Below are 20,904 nucleotides of genomic sequence, written 5' to 3'. Positions count from 1 at the left end.
TCATTCATCAGTACTAAAATTGGTTGGTTCCAACCTAATGAATATATCTAATCCTTACAACAGAAGGAGCATAGCTGCATTCTGTGGCACTGACAAATCAACCAAAATTCTCCAGGCACTTTAATAGGCCAGTCACACGATTGTTCTGGCAGTTTTCATGAGCCAAACCATCTCCCTCAGGCGTCAAATTCTGCCACATTAATCATAGTTATAAGCAGTGTTAAGGTTACTACGCAATTATTTTGGTCAGTTTGGCTGCAGCAGGATTGCTAACTCCAGGTTCAAAAATTTCTGGAGATTTGGGGGAAGCCTGGGGAGAGAGCTCAGGAGGGCTATGAAGCCATGAAGTCCCCCCCCCCATCCAAAGCAGCCATTTTCTCCAGGGGAACTGATCTCTAGTTTTGACATCAATCGGAATTCCATATTTCCAGGTCCCACTTGGATGCAGACAGCCCTAGCCAGCCCCATTATGGCAGTTGTCAGAATGAATGGGAGGTATAAAAACGCCCTCAGGTCAAAACCCCGCTCCATCATGAAGTGACCTTGGGAGCATCCCTATCCCCGCCCCCTCAGAGCTAACTAATTCCCTCATAAGATTGTTGTGAGGGGAGGGGAAGATCCTGACAGCACTGCATCTCGAAGGAAGACTCGGCAAAAAGGCGGGATGGGTTTCGCCTTTAGGCGCACTGCCCCTTTTCCGCCTCGCCCTCCGGGCGCGTCCGTTCCTGCACCGCCCCCCTCCCCGGCCTAGCTGAGGCGGATACGGATCCGCCTGCCACGTCCAAAGCGCCACGGCGGCGCTCCGGCCTGCTGAGGCGGAGCCGGCGGAGCAGGGCCCAATGGCGCGCCGAGGCCGGAGCCGACGTCCGCAACCTGCGCTCCGCCCCCTGCCGTTACCCGGAGAGGAGGAGCTGCCCGCTGCCGCCTGATCTAAGCAGCCACCCGAGTGCGTCTGCGAGCGGCTGCGAGCGCACGGTCTGGCTGCCCATCTTGGTCCCCGCAGGCGCCACCATGTGCGGTGAGAGCCAAGGGCGGTGTCGCGGATAACTGGGGGGAGGGAGCGGGTGCTGCGGCGCGGCTGGGCTGGGCAAGGCAGAGGCGGGGGGTCGGGGGTCCGGCGTCCCCTTCGGGAGGCGGGCTGTATGGAAAGGCACGCGGGGCTGGGCTTTGAGGTGAGGGGCCGAGAGGGAGAAGGTTCGGGGTTGCTTGAGGGGGGAGCTTTTGAGAGGGGCGGAATGCCCTCGGAGGATCTCCCCCTGTTCGATGGTCTCTCTTGAGGGGGGATAGCCGCTTGTTTTCTCCCAGGTGGCGCTCCTCTGAGCATGTGCAGAATGTTCCTCGGAGGGCCAAATGCCGCTTCCTACATCGCTCTCATTTGAATGGGCCATCCACCAAGGGCAATCGGTGTATCTGGGGGTGTGCGTCTCATTTCCTTTCCTCTTCCGCAAACCATCCTTTTGTGTAGGCTGGGCTGAGAACTAGTGATTTGCCAGGATGCCCCTGTCTCTCCAGAGGGCTCTGGCTTTTGAGCATGTGTGGAGTTCCTTTTGCATTTGGCCAGACAGGTTTAACGAAAATGGAATGTAGACCATGTATGGTCTACAGATTTGGAAAATAACAAAAACGCTGGTGGATGAAGGGAGATTTGACACTGGAGAGCTCATACCTGGAAACCTGGTTGGTCTTTAAGGTACTAATGGGCCCAGATCTTGCTCTTCTGCTACAGACCAACACAGCTACCCACCTGAAACTATCCTGTACCTTACTTTTCTGGTACCTGGCTGGAAGGCTGGAATTCTGGCTAGCTGGTAACCTTAGCCATGCTAAGGTGGCTGGTTGTCAGTTTGGATGAGAAGATGGTTTATGAAGAGCAAAGGGGAGCAAGAACAGAAGAGCAGTGACTGATGATGTTCAGCTCAAAACTGGCTCATGAAGATTCTAACAATTAAAATCTGTCGCTGTTGTTATATTTAAACGAGCCCCATTGTTGATCATAGTGCTTTTGCAAAGTAACATAATTGAAAGATGGGGCTTTGCCCTAAGGAGTTTCAGTTCAGAAGGGTTGCCAAGTAAATTCAAAGGAATGCCTGAGAAAGTGTGTGCATTGGGGAGATGTTGGGAAAGTAAGTCCAGATTGAAGATGATGATGAGAATGAGTAGGCATTGGATAATGGGGCTGAACTTTATATATTCAAACTTGTCCTCTTTAGTAACACTCAGGGCAGTTTAGACCCTTAAAATATACTTGAGTAACAAGAGGGAGGGAGGGGTATGGGAGGAAGTGCTAAATAGAAGGATGGAGGCGATGAACTGTTCAGGTGTTCTTTCATCCTAATTTGAATGCTTCCAGCCACTCCACCTAGTGGTGGAGTTTGAACTTGCCAAAGAAGGTTGTGATGGTGGTGTGTGGAAAAGGTACTCATGTTTCCTTGCCTGTATTTCTTTTCTGACTTTCTGTTGCTTTGTATTGTATTCTGCAACAAATACTTTTGTACAATTTCTATGTTCAGCTGCAAGTGATGTTTAATTTCTCTTTCAAATTCCTGTATTTCAGTATCCCCTTCCCGCTCTGGAATCTTTTATAAATTTCTCTGATTTTTCAGAAGCATCTTTTCATGCAGCATGGATACCAGGAGACTGGGGAGAGGGGGGGGGGGGTCTAAAAAGAAAAGAGAGAACTCTGATATATGTACAGACTGATATGTAAAGTGCTTGCTGATCCAAGTCCAGAATCAGCATCTTCATCAACATTCTTGGTTTTTACCATTCTATGTGTACATTAGGTTAAAAATCCTTATAAAAAGTCTTGTAAGGTAGATCATAATTATATGATGGAGTGAAGTTGAGCCAAGGCAAATTTTCTCTTGAGACTCAACTTAGAGGAAACGGTGGAGGGTGATACAGCGCTGCAGGGGATACTTTAGATTGGCATCACTGTGTAAGCAGGGGAGCTCCCCCCCCAATTACTCATCTGAACTGGGGGGGTATGGCTGTTTTTTCAAAACAAACTGTGGGAGATTGTGGCCATCCTACTGTCTCTTTGGCCCTGAGTCTCCCTTGTGAGTTCATGAGATGTGACCCCAGAGCCTCTCGGTTCACAGTTCATCTAAACCTGTTGCCCTCTGTTTGTTGCAGAACCATATAATTGATTAGTCTGTGCAGTGCTATAAAACTCTTAATTTGTTTTCACATTATCTTGGTTTGCAGATTTTAGCAATTTCTTATGCTTCCTTAGATTTAAAATCAAGGACTTCAAATGTTTTCATGAACATTTCCCTCCAGATGTTGGTGTGATAATATGTTGATTTGGAGCACAGGTTGTCTCCTGTTCAAGAGATTTCAGGGGACTACAGCAAAAAAGAGCTTTGTTTGTGTGTACTTTATACTCCATATATTTATCTCAGAAAGTGGAAAGTGGGACAAAGCTTAGAATAGAAGAGGCAGTTTGTGCTATAAATAATTTGCTGTGAGTTCAGCACAAATGTCTTTTGGCAAATAGGATCTTGGTGATGCTTGCAGATTCTATGGCATATTGTGTTTGGGCAGTGTCTACAAACGCATCCTTTAAAATATATCTAAATAAAGCTATTGGCTACTTGGATTTCTTCCTATAGAATTAGAGAGAAAAACATTTTATGTTTGGTATGACATTAATTTTATGGATTGTGGCTTTATTTTTATTTCCTACTTCCAATTTCTTTGTCTCTGGACAGTTTTTCAGTTGAATAAATGATCTGTTGTAGACAATAGCCAGAGTAAAAGTTCTTATGCTGCAGGACTTGTAAGCCAAACCAGTTTAGCAGCTGTGTGCTGTATTTGGTACTTCAGTGTTTGTATGCTTTCAACGAAGCTTATACTAGCTGCAGAAAGAAAAAGGAAAGTAGGATTTATAAGATCATTTCCTGTTAATTAAACTAATGCAACATATGTAACTTTTCAAAAATTAAAGAAATGTTTTAGACATCCAATTTTTTTTATAGATGGAGAAAAACTTTACTAACTTGCCAGCCTGTACATAGAACAGCTTTTTTCCTATTTAACAGGAAAAAACTTCACAATGAGCAGTTCACAGTGGGAAGTTCTGGTTTTTAGAACTGAAGTCAGTGAGCTGGTTTGCTGCAAAATCACCTCTCTTAGCTTTTGAGCAAACACTGTCTCCCACTACCAGGCAGAAGAAGTCAGTGGTATGTAATTAATATTGTTGATGGAGGTTCCGGGAAGATGGCGGAGGAGTAAGACGTGCCGCAGGAGGCTCCTCGTTTTATCTTTTTTATTGCTAGTAAAAGATAAAGTCTTAACCCCCATGTTTATCTGAATTCTAGAGGGGGCAATGATTTTTATCAAAGCTGTGAAATTGTGTACAGTTATTAGTGTAAATGATTTTTAAATTCTAATTCTAAGGCAGGATAGCTTTACAGATACATATATTATCCTTGTGGTGAGAAAACTACAGTTCTGTTCAATGGGAACAATCTGTCAGTGACAAACAATAATGCAAGCGATAATTGTGAAAAGTTCAGCTAGGCAATTTCCTGCTTACCCGTAGTACTGAGTAACAGTTGCCAGTGGCAAATACCCAAGGAGTAAACTGGACCTGCCCCACTCCTGGTTCTTGCTGACTCTTGTGGAGGACCATGCATGCAGACTCCGTTTTGCAGCACCTCAGTAACTGCGTTGATGGCACTTCAAGTCTTTTGTATTAAGTGCCCTTTAGAGTGAGAACAGAGGGAGGTGCTGTGTTCCTGTAACCATTTGCTGTTGAATCTGTCATTGCAAATCCTGCAGCACTGACCTTTTGGAAAACTGGAAAGGAAAAAACAAAGGGTATGAAAAATGTAGATGAAGCAGTTGTGGGAGAACTTGGAAATGTATCTTGTAACTTGAATAATATGGCATGAGAGTAAATTGCCACTTCTTGAGGCACCTGTGGTGAATTATAGGCGCCCAAGGAGGGAGCCTCTATTTGCCAGTAACTGGCTCTCTTGTTCTAGGCTGGATTTACTTGAGTATGTATGTGAGCAAGTGAACTAGGCGAGATTCTTGTGGGCTTATTTGTACAGCTCTTACAATAGGGTTAAAAAGGAGAAAAAGAGTCACTTGTTCAGGATGTGTGTTTCAGTATTATATGCTGAAGGGATGTTTCTCCAGCTTTCCCCCCCAGCTGCCAATGCTGTGAATAACTGGTGTTGAGAGAGTTTTGTGTATGACGAGGCAGGTGAAGCTACATGTCCAGTGACACACCTTTACAGGCATAGCAGTACTTGTTATTGTGCTTGCTTCCATGGCTTTAAATAAAATCAGCAAATGTATAAGGCAGTTTAATAAAACACCTTGAGGACACTGTCAAATGGCAGAGTATAAATGTGGGAGTAAATGAGTTTACGGTTTCAGTATCCTTTTTCCAGACAAGATTGTGGATTGATGTGTAGAACAATATGCATCTCTTCCCGCTGGAATTTCGAATGATACATCATTTGTTACCTATTTATCTTGCCCTCCTTCAGAGTAGGGGTGAGCAGGGACGGGAAGATTCAGTTTTCCCGCTTTGGAATTTCTGAAGCGGGAAAAAGAATCAGAAATAAGCAATTTCCGAAGCAGTGCTTCGGAAACCACTTATTGCTCTGCTTCAGTATTCTCCGTAAAGATTTGGAGCGCACAGAAACTTCCCGTCCTACCACTTATTTCACCTGATGGGAGGGAGAGGAGGGGGTTCCCTCCTCCCCCTCCCATTGGGTGAAATAAGCGGCAGCAGGACTTTCTCCACTTCAGCTGGCTAGCAAGGTGGGGGGAAGGGCCCTTTAAATGCCAGCTGGCCCATGGGGACATCCCCCTCCCTCGCAGGCCAGCTGAAGGCCAGAAAGGGCCCTTTCCCTGCCGCTTGTGGGACTTTAACCTAGGTCTTGCTGATCCCGGTCCAATTACTGCTTACAACACTGGCTCTATTCCTAAAGTACAAAACTATTTTATGGCTAAGATGTATTAATGGGTACAAATAACACTGAATTATAAAATTCAAGCAAGTCATGGTCCTTTATGTGAGCCCTTATGTGGAGAGGTTAGAGGCCATTTTTTTCAATGGCAAAAGAAGTGTTCAGGTGAAGCGCACAGGACTCTCTCTCCATAGCTCCTCTTCTCAAGTGTTTTTCTCCTAGTTGACTCATTTCCAGTGTTGGAGCTCACTGAAGAGAAAAGAAATGGGGGAGAAACTAGGGAGATATTACAGGTGTGGGAGGGGGACTTCACATATCCTGCCTATGATTTCCTCTTCTTGCAAACTATTTTTCTTGTGTTAGTGTTTGACTGTGGCCGTCTAACTGTCTGGAATGACTTAGATATTTTATTATAGGCAAGTTCCAATGACTTAGGTTTTTTATTATAGGCAATTTCCTCATTGACTGGCAGTATATAACCTGTTAGTAAACTGGAATGACTAGATTATTGCGAATGACTCAACAAATTGTCTTTTCCCTCCCTTTTTTTGTTGTTGTTCTTCCTTACCTCTTTGTCATATGCTGTATGAGACTGTGAATACAGTTATTCATTCACATAAAGTAGCTTTTTCAGGTCAGGAAAATATTGTAAAGCAGATATGAGCACTCACTTGCTCTGATGATTTACTGACTAGTTGATCTGTTGTGCTAGAGAAGTGGGAACCAACCATGCTTTCTTTCTTTTGTTTTCTGGGTTTCCTAATAACAAATCTGGATGCTGAAATGTATATGCAAGTTTTGTCTGTAGACACCAAGATGAGTGGTTATGTGTGTTTCTTACAGTAAAAGGAAAACCATGTAAAAACCACCTGTCCAACACCTTTAAAAGTAGAGATCTCAGACCACTTAATACTTAATAAATTGATATTTTTTTTAAAAAATGCACCACAGATGATAATGGGAGAAGGCAAAGAGTTGAATCATCTGACTGGGTGCAGAGAATTTGCAATCCATAAATACCAGCTAGATTTTCTAGAAGCTGTGGTCAGGATTCTCTTCAGCCCTAGTTTCAAAGGGATTCCAATGTACTATCCTTTGCGTTTAGAGAGACGGTTGAGCAACATAGCCTTAAGGTGTCTTCCAGTTCTGTGTATTCTTAGCAGCTCTGCAGAATCTGTGATTGTAATCTGTTAACAATAGAATAAATTCATTGCTGCACCCGTCACACACATGCATGCACACAATTTTAAATAAAACAGATCAATTTACCCACTACTCTCGATTATTCTGAAATGAATGAATTACTTGATTAATTCATTTGATTCAAGCAACAAACCAATCAATACATAGTACACTTTATTCATAGTACACTTTAAAATACTTGGAACTTTCCCATTGATTGTAGTGGAACTTTTTAACAAGAAAAGAATTCATGAGATCGTTATTTCTATCTCAGTAAGTTTTATGCATAATAAACATCATCAGGAACTTGGATAGAGGTCATATGTACCTGCGCTAATCTGTTAATAATGCTAATTAAAGATTTGTCAGTTACATGTGTGAAAAGAATAGCAGTGTCAGCTTTTTGCATGCTCCTTATATGCTGCTTTGGATCATGGCTGTGCCCAAGAAGTATCGTCTGTGGATTTCAGTGTGTTTAGGCTTGGAATATAAGACCACGTGTACTGCCACCTCTTTCTTGCTTCAGGTCCTTCCTCAAAAGCCACCATTGGCTTAATCTCTTCAGTTTCATTCCCAAGTAATCAAATTTAAGTACTTGCTACTGCATTTGCTTGCATTTTGTCATTTATGTCCTGCTCACCACACTGGAGGTAAGGCCCTGGGCAGCCACCGAGTTCTTATTTTATGTTTTATTGACATTATTTATAGTCCATCTTTCTTAGTGAGACTCAGGGTGGATTACACAGTGTGAGTCAGTCCAGTCAGTTTCAAGGACATTTCAATAAACAATTTAATAAAGCACATAAATGCAAATTTGCAAAGATTTAAACCAGTAGAAATCCAATACAATGTTAAGAAACACTGAAACAGAGCATAAGCAATTCTAAGACTGACAAATTAAACAGCATAGAAACGACCCAGCAGGATCACACCCACAGCAACAAGTACTAGGCGGGCAGGGTTCAGTAGGTGGGTCCAGAAACAGTTCAAGCAATTTGTAGGCGTTGCAGACAAGTTCTGAGTCAGCCCCTCTACTCACAAGAAGTAGCAGGGCCCAGATCCTGTAGTGACTCATTGGTTTCTTCTGATGTTTCTTCAGCAGAGGGGAGGCGTTGGGATGTCAGGTGCATACTCCTGTGCCTGGTCCACGCCTCAGCTCTAGCTCTTCACCTTCTCTGCTCCTGGGATCCCTAGGAGAGATTATGGCAGTCTGGAAATGGGTGGGTCCATGCTGGGATCTCCTGGTTTGAGGGCCCTGCTGGTTGGAGGGGGGAGTCCTGGTGAAGGGTTCCCTTCTGGGAGGGACTGAGGAGCATCTGCCAAAGTGGGGCTCGGGGGCAGGTTCTCCTCCTCTGATGAGGAATCCTCCTCCCATGCCAACCCTGGGCAGTCCATGGCAAGCTATTACCTTTGTCTCTTCTGCCAAACCTTGCCTCACCATTGAGTCTTGTAGGGTTGTGTTCCACCAGGGTAAAGGTCATGTCTGTTTTTTACTGTTAATTTCTAAAGCAGGCCCATCAATGGCTGCAAGCCAGGATGACGGAAGGGAACCTCCATATTCAGAGGCCTCATCTGGGGAAGGTCTTGGCCTCTGTGCCATATTTGTTGGCCTGCCAGGGGAACCTGTTAGCTGCTGTGTGAAACAGGATGCTGGACAGATCTCGAAGGGCTCGTGTTCTTAGAGCACCGTGTATGTTAATACTTCCATTTTCCTTAGAAAGCAGTTCAGTAGGAGAACCGTAGCAACAGGCAATGATGTTTTTCCTGCACTGTGTATGTGCTATACAAGGAATTCCTTTACAAGACCTGTGCTACTGTGCTGCTGGAAATCCTACAGAAAATTTGCTTTTGTTCTCACTTTTGCTTACAAAATCATGTGTATTAGTCAATTAATGAAGTGTTTGTTTCAATTCTGTATTAATCTTACAGGCATCTTTGCTTACCTAAACTACCATGTGCCCCGGACAAGGCGGGATATCCTAGAGACCCTTATTAAGGGACTCCAGAGACTAGAGTACAGAGGATATGATTCTGCTGGTAAGTCTTCACATATTAATGGCATTATTTATATCGTCAACTTTTATGTGAATCATCTTCTCTAACAGTAAGTAGTCACTGATAAATTCTCCCCGTCTATTGTTCAGATATATGCTAAATGCAAGGCTAGGTGTGATTTTTCTATCTTTCAGAGAGCATTTTAAAGACAGATAATTTTATCAACTTCATGTGGGATCTATTTAAATCTCATACTTCCCATTTATGAATTGCAGAGATGCTGGAACATGTAAGACTTAATGCCTTAGGCTGAAACTAATTCACAGAAGTAGTGTAATTCTTAGACTTCTGGTTTGTGTCAGAATCTTGGGCTCTACAGAAATCATACCACTAGACATCATGAGTTCCCCCCCCCCCAGCCAAATGCACTAAAATATGATATATATAAATAGATACTTTTAAATGTTTACATCAATAATTATCAACAGCACTTAAAATTATAGAAAGTGTGTCGCAAGTTTAAAAAAACTTTAGAAATTATAATGTAAATCTTGTGGCTGTTACAAAAGTTTACTTTTCTGTCAGCAACAAGTACCAAAAATATGAATATTTGTGACTTGTTTGATCTTGGGCAAATGAGTTTTGATTTGGCACCAAAAAGACACCAAGTTTGGTGCCAAACAGTCAAAGAGGTAATGAGGAGGGGAACAGCATTCCTTAGATGAGAAGTCAACCCAAGAACGGCCCATGAAAGCTGAGTATAACTGCTGGCCAATAGGGGGACCTTTCCTTTAAGTACTCTGGTTCTAGACCATTTAGAACTTTAAAGGCAAGGGTGAGCACTTTGAATTGTACCTAGTAATTAACTGACAGGGAGTGGAATGAAGTTTTATTTATTTAAAACATGCACATGCACACACACACACACATCCCACTTTCCTGTCAAACACTCAAGGAGTTCCTTAAGCACTGGCAATGCATAAGTAAGCATTAGAAATTATTATGATTTGTCTTACCCAGTTTTTAATAATTTGCCAGACTTATGCAAGTTTAAGTGTACCTGTTATGCAACTTGCTCAGTTGAGTCATAGCTGTCACTTCTGGCTTTGAAATATTATCAGTGAATGCGTTCAGTTATATTCTGATAACTTTGATTTGTTTTGATGTGGAAAAGCCATTGTGGAAGTTAATTTGGTGGTGCTAGTAAGTAAGACTAGTTACTTTGCAAGACCTTTCTCTGTGTCACTGCTTTTTTTTTGTGTTGTAGGAGTTGGAATTGATGGAGGTAATGATAAAGACTGGGAGGCAAATGCCTGCAAAATTGCACTCATCAAGAAGAAGGGGAAAGTGAAGGCTTTGGATGAAGAAGTGAACAGTAAGTATAGGGCTAGGCAGTTCTTTACTTTTTTCTTCTTAATGGGATTTATTGCAGATTAAATAACATTTGGGGAAACCTTGGAACATGTTAAGGGAACACCGAAGAAACACCCCTAACCATTCCAAGTGATGGAAGTGTTTTAAAAATGCAATTTACACAGTAAATCAGATTTGCTAGTTTTCATTGTAGTTCTGCCTTGCCTCTTGAGAGCAAAAATTGAAGTTCAGGGTCACATGGCTCTCTACACAGCACAATCCCTTGTGAACAGGCCACTTCTTAGCCAGCTAGACCATGACGTCTTACATTCTCAATACTCCTCTTCTAATGCAAGCACTCATTCACTGTCTACAGCCATTAGTACCTAAAACCCTTTGGCATTATCTTAGATGCTGCCCAAGAGTGTTATCTCAGTGGCAGGTCTAGAAAAAAAGAGAAACCTACCAGAATTGCCTACTCCCATATGGGAGGCTAGCAGTATTTAAAAAGCTGTGTCTGGGGAACAAGTTGGATGAAACTTCCATCTGACATTCCCTTTTAAAGTCCGGGATTGAAAGACAGAAGTCAGCATAGCTATGCAGCTTTCAGGGTGACAAGTTCTTGAATTGTGGATAGGGTTGGTTTTATCTGCACTGCCAGTTTCTTGCAGTCCTGTCTCAGGTCCGGTAAGGCGTGACATAGCTTCAGCAGCTTAATCTCCAACACAGATTCTTCAGTTTCCCTTGTCTTAGTCCAGCTTGACTTTTAACTTGGCAGTGGAGGGAAGGGATCATCCAGCCTTCCGTATCGGAGTAGACAAATTCTGGTATGCTTCTCTTTTTTTACCATTACACCACAGCTTTGCTCCTTTTACAGCAAAGCCCTCCTGATCAATCCTGGTCTTGCATATTTTGTGAAATGATAGGAGCACGAGTGCCTTCCTAATAGTCTCAGGCAGACCTTTCCACAGTGTAGGAGCTGCCACAGGGGATGTGTGTGAATGGGCAGTTTGCCAATTCTGCCTGTTTGTAAGGTGACACCTTCAGAAGGCTTTGCTGAGATGAGTGGAGTTGTTGCGATATAGATGGGATATAGATGGGTAGCTACCAGAGGCAGGTTTTTCACTGGGGGGGGGGATGACTCAGCATCAGAACTCTTCAAGTAAAAATGTATTTTCTAGACTTTTTAATTTCTCTGTTTTCCTCTTAATCTGACGTTTTTGCAATTTAACTGGTGCTAAGGCCTATGCTGTTACTTCATATTTTAATGTTTAATGCCAGTGTGTCCTTGATTTGGATTCACTGTTTAAATGACGTAAATCAGAAGCTGTCTTGACAGCCTGTGGGCTTCAGAATGCAGGACATGAGCAAGAAAATAACACTTGTGACTTACAATGTATGCGTAAGTAGAACTGGGCCAGATCCTTAAGTGCAGGAAAGCAGAATTCATTCACGCTTAGTTTTTTGCCTAATGCTGGCATCTTAAGCCTAGGCATGCACCCTTTATCTCCCTGACATCAGTGGGCTTAAGCAAGTCTAATTTGCTATAGGGTTGCAACCAAATTGCTGTACTGAAAAACAGTAGATGACTCTTAAAAATAAAGATGATTTTTTCCCCTCCTGTATAGAACAACAAGATATAGACCTGGACATTGAATTCGATGTACATCTTGGAATTGCTCATACTCGATGGGCCACCCATGGGGAGCCCAACCCAGTAAATAGCCATCCACAGCGATCTGATAAAAACAATGGTGAGACACTGGCTTGGGCAGGTAGCATCTTTCTTTGGGTATTGGTAATGAGATGGCTTTTCTGGCATGGCAGAATGGATTATTTTGTAGCATAGTTCTAAGCTTTATTTTGTGAGGAAAAGAGAGAGGTAGACATAGACCTAGCAGCAGCAAGAAACCAAAAGTCAGCAAAACAGCACAGTTCTTCACACTTAAATGGGTCTTTAAATGTGTTTTATCTGAAACATTCCTATGCCACCTTTCCACCTTAAATACAGTCCCCAAGGCAGCGAACATCAAAACTCCATTTAAAATAAAGTATGTATAAAATTTTTAAACAATTCATTAAAAATATACAGACATTACACATACAGCACAACCAGGGAGGAGGGCTAATAAGAATTACTGAGGGTACTCCAAACAAACCAAATTCTGATTTTGTATGTAGCACTTACTAAATGGTAACTATTTTAAAATGTATCTTTTTTAAAAAAGAAAAGTTGAATAATGGATTACAGAATAAATCCCTTGGAGATTTAAAAGAAAAGGTTACATTTGAGTACTAGTTGATTAGATTGTTTCTAGGGAAAAAAATCTGTAATTTGGGGTATGGTAATTTGCCATATAGAAACTTGTTAGTACTGCAGTAGGGATACCACACCGCTAAAGTCGTAAGCATAAGAAATAATTCCTTGTAGAAAATTAATGGACATCATAAATCTGTTAATGTCCAAATTTTTTAGAACTCATCACAGCTGAAATTGAACTGCAGTTTGCCCTCAGACATTGCTGATACAGCCTGTGTGTTGTCCTCAATTTATAATTTCTGGCTTAGTACAGAAAGCCATTTTGCGTAATTGTCCACACAGAGGGTGGCCTACATTCTCTTTTACATTAGGAAATTGATCTGTAAACAGGATAAAATACATGAGTGTTGTACTTGGAGGCGACAGATGACAGTAGAGTATTTCAGAGCTACCTAACCAAATAGGGACAGTCTTAAATTGAGGTTGGGCTTTTATCACTTTATGAAATCAGATTGTCCTTATTAAGTATGCTTGTGATTTGTTAGGTTACTTTCTGGATTTCTGGTTTCTGCTGCTGGGTTTGCCATGTGTAAGATTTTTTACTTTGGTTGTCATTCTGCAAAAAGAAAATGGGGACACTTTGCTATTTTGCAACATACTTTGAGATCAAAATTACTTATGTGTTGTTTCCTTTCCCTTCCTTCAGAATTTATTGTTATTCACAATGGCATTATCACAAACTACAAAGATCTGAAAAAATTCTTGGTGAGTAAAGTTTACTTGTTGTACTATGGCTTAAATTTAAAAGGTTGCATTTGCTTGTGGTTTTGGTATCTATTCCAAAATCACATGAGCATTCTCTGGATGCTGGGAGGGAAAGCGCTTGAGACAGCTGGTATAACAGGACAGCTTTTAAGTATTTTAAGATTTATGGCACTGCAATTAATTTAAATAAATATTGGTATAATCATAATTTTATTTTAACTTTCATGCCCTCTGTGCTGAAGTATTTGATTTTATTAAATGTACAGTAGGTTAATTAATCACGAGACGCTGTCTTGTAGCAAATTACACCATTGGTCTGTTCAGTTCAGTAGTGCCTACTCTGTTTGGCAGTCATTCCCCATGCCCCCAACAAAGACTGTTTTCAAAACCTTGAAACACTCTCTTGGCTAACGAGATTTGCCAACCATATTTGCATATTCCAGAAGGATAGCCATGCTAGTCTGCTACAGTCAAAATAACAAAGGCTCTTCTGTAACCTTAAAGATGAGCACATTTATTGTGTTCCTGTTTTGTTGGCTAATCCAGTGTCATTTGTTGCACCTGAGGATAGTATAACGTATCTTTATCCTGTTCACAATTCAGTTTCTTAATGTACGAGATTGTAGGCCATCTCCTTGTCCCTTTCATGAGCTCGAGTCCACTGTCAGATAAACAAAGTATTCTGTTCAGTTGGCAAAGATAGATGTACACAAAGCTACAAATGTAAGATGGTGAGATGGGAAAATTATTACAATAGTCCAGAAGAGTCAGTTTCACAAGACCTAGATGCATTGCACTCCATTGCAGACCACAGAGAAAACAAGTTCAAGTTAAATGAGTAAACGATCTAGTCAGAGTAGATATGGACCACTTCCAATTGTTACCTACTTAGAAAAGTAGGATGAATATTGTGTATCTTCCTATAAGGAGGGACATCATCTTTTTGTAGAGTGTGAGCCACTCCCAGGCTGTATTAAAGCAAAGTCTGATAGTGTCAGATCTGCAGATCAATTCCAACTTAGCAGGTTGATGCGGAAGCAGCTCTTTGAAAATGTAAAATTATACATCTAATATTAAATGTCCAGGGAGGATGAAATACTCCATCTCCCCAGCCCCCGTTCAAAATTTCCATTTTTAATGTCTAATTATTCTCTTGCACAGAATCAGTCCAGTTTGGCCAGTGTGTGTTTTATGCATTTATACCCTGCTTACCTCCCAGATCTGCAGATTCACAGCAGCTTACAAAATAAATGCAAAAATACACAGACAAACAAAAATGTATATATATTATAATCACTTGGGGCCACAGACCATAGGGTGAGAGCCAAGGGCCAAGAGCTTGTAAAGTACCAGTAACAGAAGAGCAGCAGCAGCAGCCCAGATCTTACTCAGTTGTCAAAAATGTTCCTTCCAGTAAAAATGGCAGAATATTGGTGACTTACATTGTTTATATTACATTAGGAGATATACAGATTATTTTTTTAAAGCAAGACTTCTTAGAATTCATGGGATAATCTTTAGAATACAAATGTTTAATAGTATATTGTGGATTTCCTTCCTTCTGAACCACATTACTATGTTCCGTATGATTATTCATTGCAAGGCTTTTTCCTCCACTCTGCTTTGGCTAGCAATAATCCTTTGTATTTTTCTTTCAGGAAAGCAAAGGGTATGAATTTGAGTCTGAGACTGATACAGAAACAATTGCTAAGCTTGTCAAGTACATGTATGACAACCGCGAAAGTGATGATATCAGTTTCACTACCTTGGTAGAAAGAGTCATCCAACAACTGGTAAATCTAGATTTTTAGTAAAGCAATTTTGTCCCATAGGAAACAGCTTTAAAATCCTGGTCATACAAATGCTTATTTGGGGCTTCAGAAATTGTATGGCTCAATCATTGGTGCAGGACAGAATGCTTTTGTTCATTAGGTAAAAGGTAGTCCCCTGTGCAAGCGCTGAGTCATTACTGACCCATAGGGGGATGTCGCATTGGCAGACTTTTGTTACGGGGAGGTTTGCCATTGCCTTCCCCAGTCATCTACACTTTACCCCCAGGAAACTGGGTAGTCATTTTACTGTCCTCGGATGGATGGAAGGCTGACTCAACCTTGAGCCGGCTATCTGAACCCAGCTTCCACCAGGATCGAACTCAGGTAGTTTAGTAAACAATGTGAACTGTACATTTGGTTTTAATCTTTCACCAAACAGGTTAATAGATGGGTTTAGAGAACTTTTCCTGAAGGAGAATTTTTTAATTAATGTATGATATGTGCATACATAAAAGTATATATGTACAGTTCTAAAGTTTAACTACAGTGAGGAATAAATATGAAGATTAACTTCCTCAAATATATGTATTTATGTACTTCATTTACATAATCACCATTTCTTGCTGAGGCTTGAGTCAGATTACACAATTTAAAATGATGCAATAAGAACAATGGAGAGCATATAACCAATAGTGAATAAGTTTACAGAGCTTCTGAATTCTCAGAAAAGTGTGCATATGCTTGAAAAATTTGACTGAAATGTAACTAAAATGTTTGTTTTTTCCCCACAAGGAAGGTGCGTTTGCTCTTGTGTTCAAAAGCGTTCACTATCCTGGTCAAGCAGTTGGTACTAGGTAAATACTACTTCATATGCTAGACACTTCTCAGCTGGTCTATCCATTTGTGTTATTTGCATCTGTCTTATGGCTGGCCCCTCACAGATTGCCTAGCCAAGAGTGAGGAACTTCTAGCTGCCCTATCTAGGAATCTGATTTTACCGTTTTGTGTAGTATTTCCTGTTTTTTGTTTTAGAAGCTTTGACAGCCCACAAGGTTTACAAGCTAAAGGCATATTTACACTCAAACTAATTTCTACTGATTCAGTTGTCATAACTTGTCCCAAAAAGTCCCTGGGAATTCCTAGCTCCCCCTTGTAATTCTTCTTAAGTTGAAAGAAAAACCTGGTTAAATCTGTGGTTTAGATATATCCTCTTATACATAGGCATTACTTTGCCAGTCAAAGCCTATGTAAGATGTGTGGGGCCCTTGATAACTTAGCCTACTCTTGAGAGCTGTGATTTCAAGTGACATGACAAAGTTTTAATTTTGAATTCTTTCCCACCATAAGATCTATCCAACTATGCATTTTTTTGCAGTGACAGAGTAATTCTGTTGGGCACTTCCCATCATATAGTCTTCTCATTTCACATCTTGCTTAACTCTTACATTTGGGTCCAACATAGTGTAATGCGCTTACCAAGTTTGGCCCCTAAGCAGTAATCTTACTTTTTTCTCTCGTACTTTGAGCTTATTACCTCCGAGGCAAAGTTGTTTACCCTTGAATTGTATCAAAGTCTGTGTTTTGGCTGTGTTCAGACTAAGCAGTCTTTTGTTGCTCAGGGATTGGCCACTAATGAGAACATTCTTCCCATTCTCCCCCCCCCCCCCGCCCAATACTACACTATAGTTGTGTTCAATGCCCCTTATAGCTGGATATTTTGTTTTCAGAAGGGGAAGTCCCTTGCTCATCGGAGTGCGAAGTGAGCACAAGCTTTCTACAGACCACATTCCAATACTGTACAGAACAGGTAAATGCCAAAGCCTTTTATACAAGTTCTGCAAAGGTGAGGACCTTTATGCTGTTGGCCAAATGAAAAGATGATACTAGCTGCGCATTCCACAGCATGACGTTTTTTAAAAAATTAAGAACAGGCTGCGTATGTCACAACCTTTGTTTGGAGCTACCTGTATTAGAATTGTGAAGGACGCAGACTTCAGGTCTTTTGGTATCGAAGCACTCATGGCAGCAAAATCTTCCCAAAGGCTATTTACAGCACAAACCTTTATTGGTTTTATACCAGCTGAAGTTTCATAATTTTTCCTCAAAGAATCCTGTTCTCCTTCCTACAGGGAGCTTAGAGCAGCATCTATGGAAGTTGTTGCCTCTTAGCATTGCAGCAATCTTGTTGTGTGTAAGCTTAGGCTGAAAGTAAGTGACAGGCCAGTCACATCTAGCGAGCTTTGTGCTCGAGCCAGGGGTTTCTGTTGTGATCCCCCTGGTTCACCTCCAGTATTCTGTTGACTACACTGCATGACATCGGCAATCACATTGTTAAGGTTTATTACTGTATCCCAGGAAAAAGCGCTTATGCTAAAATACCCAAAATTCTCAAAGGAGAGTGTGTAAGGGTCATCCTTGTCTCTGTTTAATAATGGCTGCGCCTGGCATCACATGATGACTGTAAAATTCCTTCATCTTAAAGCAGCCAAAAGCATTGTGTGAACTGAGTTCAAATTTAAATATGCCTTCTGATTGTATGAACTGTTTTTTAAATTTTAAGTTAACATTGCTAAACTTTGTCTTGTTGCCAATGACTCTGAAATCGTTTTCCATATTACACTTTCAGCCACACAATGTGTAGATCATTCTTTTGATGGAATATCCATAAAACTGGAGGAAGGTGCCTATGATATAACACTTAATTCTACAAGTTGTCGACATCATAGAAAATAAATTAAAATGCGCCCTGCCTCTTTAACATGTAGTTTCTTGCTTTCCATGTTTTCCAGCGCATGTTTCGTCCCTGTTTTTAACATCTGATAAGCACCTGTTGCTGTTCTGTTTTTTGGGGGTTCTTCACTGTCAGACTAGTACCTGACAGCATTTGAGCACCAGCGTTGTCAGGCGGATCAGTTGGGTTTCACTTCTGTGAGAGGTTTCTATTGAGAGCATTGCCTGCAGAGATCTGTTTGACCACCTCCATTCGTCTCTTGCCTTGAAAATCCCACCGGGGTCGCTGTAAGTCAGCTATGACTTGATGGCACTCTCTACCACCATTGGACTGGCCAATTGGCAGTTTGAATGGTTATCTGCAATCTATAGTGATGGACCAAAAAAGAGAATGAACTTGTAACACCACTGTTTGGGCAGATACTTGGTATCCAGAGGGCAGCCCCACTTCAGAGGAGGCTTCGGCAGGGAACATCCTCACCCAGGCACCACTGAGGCAAGCAGCTCAGTCAGGAGCTATGGGAAAAGAAGCTAGGGTGAGGTGACACTCGGAAATGCACCAGCAGCTGCCTCAGTACCTGGCAGGGTCAGCACATGCCTCAGAAGACTTGGAGGGCTCAGGCAGCACCTGGGAACAGGGCAGAGGAGACCACCAGCAGCTGGGGCTTCCCGGGGCCTGTGCAGGCAGGCAGAACAGCCTCTTAAAACCTCAGGGGAGGGTGGGAGAGGAGAGGGGAGGATCCACTTAGGAAGGCCAGTAGCCCGGATTCCCTTCGCTCACCACGGGCCCATCCTTAACGAGAGAAGATTGGGGGAGTATGGGGCAGACCTGCCCACAGGATATCCCTTATTAGGCAGACCCAGGACAGGTCAGGGAAGAAAAGCCAGACCTCTCTTGCATTGCTGAGCGAAAGAAGGCTGGCAGGAGAGAGAGGGTTTTTGGGGTGTGGCCAACTCCCCCTCCTCTTGGTATTCTGAGACCCAGTCCAGGTCAGCAGATTGGAAGAGAGGGTGTGACAGCCCCAGACCCCCAACCTGGGGGAAGTGGAGGCAGACACTTGGTTTTCCTAGGCCCCTTACAAGTATGCAGAAGCAAATTTCTGCACCTGTGTAAGCTTGCACGTGCCTTCAGCTACCAAGTGGTGTTTTTGTGTCTGTGTTAGGAACGAGATGTCAAACGAAGATTAGATTGTTTTGATGGAAAGCAGTGACTACATAATAAAGCGTTGCAGTGCCTGGCAATGATCTGCATGCAGTAATCAAGTATTGGGGGCTTTTCACTTAACAAAAGGGTCTCTGATCCTTCTTCTGACTTCACTGCCTTCTGCTGATTGAATTGGAAACCTGGGCTGCTTCCACACGGAGGTTTTGCGCTAATTCTGCATCTAAATGGCAATAGGGTGGATTTTAAAAAATCTTTGGGAGCATCCATACTACATCGTCCCCCTCACCCAGTTTGTGTTTCCTTCTGTTTGCTGCAGTTTTTCTTAAACTTGGTTTGGTGTGATCTTTTTGGGGGGGGGGGGGATTACACTGAAAGCGCTTTTGCCCACATCAGCTTCATTTTCATCGCCTCAGTCCCGTGTGGCTGCCATCGCCCCTCACCTACCACCAGAGGGCTTTTCAGGCATTAAGAAACCGTAATTGACATACCACGCTAACTTAAAATCAGTAATATCTGTAACTTAACCTTGTAGTTATTATTTACTGGTCGCATCCAGACAGTGTTTTTGCCGCCTGTGGACGGGAGCAGGTGGGGGCTTCTGCACCATGATGTCATGCTGATTCCAAGCACAAGTCACGGCGCTCTTGGGGACATGTGGGGTGGCTGCAGGTGGAGATTCTGTGTGGAAGTTCTGCCAGAAGCCTGTCTTCCAAATGGTGGAGCTCAGCTCTGCTTTTCTCCTCTTTCCAACCTTTTAGCAGGCTTTCCCCCTCTATTCATAGGTGAGCCACCCTGTCTCTTTAGTTGCAGTTCAGTGTGAAGAAGGAAAGGGGTGTGTACAAGGTGTGATAGCATTTCTGTGCCCATATGAAGAGGGTTAGGGGGCAGGGACAGCAGTGAGCAATACAGAGCACGAGGATGCCACCCCATCTGCATCTACTCTGCTTCCGCAGTAGAGGTGTCATTTCATATCTGTGTGTGGAAGTGGCTTGGCTACCATATTATTTTTTAAAGCCTGAAAAGCCCTCTAGAAGCAGGGGGTGGAATGGCACTGCAGGGGGCTGGGGTGAATGGAGTGCAAGGAGAACTGCGTAGCCACTGTTCTGTTGCAAATGCCTCTGTATTCGCAGCAGCAAAAAGAGCACCATTGAGAATCATCCCCATGTGGAAGCAGCCCCGCAGGCAGTTACGAGGATCTCTGTCTTAACTGGGTTCGTGGACATGGCTCACTATTTTTGGCAGTATCAACATGAAAGCATGGTTTAATGCCACCCTTTAGAATTAGTTTAATCAATTATTTTAAATACTGATAGCTGTTTTTGAAGGTTAACAGAAAACCAAAGCCAAAATTAGAACAAATTGGACAGTAGAAATAATGCCAAATGCTAGGAAAGGCATGGATGCTTGGCATGGTGACAGATTGCATCATTTGTTCACCCTGTTTTTGAAGAGAAGAGCAACTTATTCCATAGTTCTGTAAACATTTACCCCTATACAAATGTTCTTTTTTAGAACACTAAAAAAAATGGCTCTGCATGCCAAGCTGAATATTTTAGCTTTCTTGACTCCTACACAAACTTTATCATTGAGAGAAGCTTCCTGGTATCACAGCTTTTTTAGAAAAAAATGTTGGCTGGCTTTGTAACAGACCTTTAGCTCATTACTTTCTCTAAAAATGTACACTTCACCACTTCAGAGCAATATCTTCTCTTCCTGCTAAGATATGATTCATAAACCGTATACTCAAAGAAG

General features: G+C 42.2%; 1 protein-coding gene across 5 annotated transcripts in view; it reads left to right on the top strand.

Annotated features, from left to right (window-relative positions):
- The first annotated feature begins 920 nt into the window (after nucleotides 1-920).
- GFPT1 (glutamine--fructose-6-phosphate transaminase 1) overlaps nucleotides 921-20,904 on the top strand; it is a 42,323-nt gene continuing 22,339 nt past the window's right edge. For 2 of the 5 annotated variants that reach the window (XM_054997473.1, XM_054997472.1), the window contains exons 1-9: nucleotides 921-1,018; nucleotides 9,042-9,149; nucleotides 10,375-10,482; nucleotides 12,089-12,214; nucleotides 13,427-13,485; nucleotides 15,144-15,278; nucleotides 16,050-16,111; nucleotides 16,985-17,064; nucleotides 17,884-17,937. In XM_054997473.1, the coding sequence (XP_054853448.1) occupies nucleotides 1,012-1,018; nucleotides 9,042-9,149; nucleotides 10,375-10,482; nucleotides 12,089-12,214; nucleotides 13,427-13,485; nucleotides 15,144-15,278; nucleotides 16,050-16,111; nucleotides 16,985-17,064; nucleotides 17,884-17,937 (739 nt within the window). In that variant the 5' untranslated portion in view covers nucleotides 921-1,011. Of the gene's footprint in view, nucleotides 1,019-8,273; nucleotides 8,333-9,041; nucleotides 9,150-10,374; nucleotides 10,483-12,088; nucleotides 12,215-13,426; nucleotides 13,486-15,143; nucleotides 15,279-16,049; nucleotides 16,112-16,984; nucleotides 17,065-17,883; nucleotides 17,938-20,904 lie in introns of those variants that run through there. The other 3 variants (XM_054997476.1, XM_054997475.1, XM_054997474.1) reach the window with 2 other exon arrangements.

This window comes from Eublepharis macularius, chromosome 14, assembly GCF_028583425.1.
Source record: "Eublepharis macularius isolate TG4126 chromosome 14, MPM_Emac_v1.0, whole genome shotgun sequence".
Classification (NCBI taxonomy): Eukaryota; Metazoa; Chordata; class Lepidosauria; order Squamata; family Eublepharidae; genus Eublepharis; species Eublepharis macularius.
Note: the sequence above shows the minus strand (reverse complement) of the source record. Positions and strands in the feature narration are given on the sequence as shown.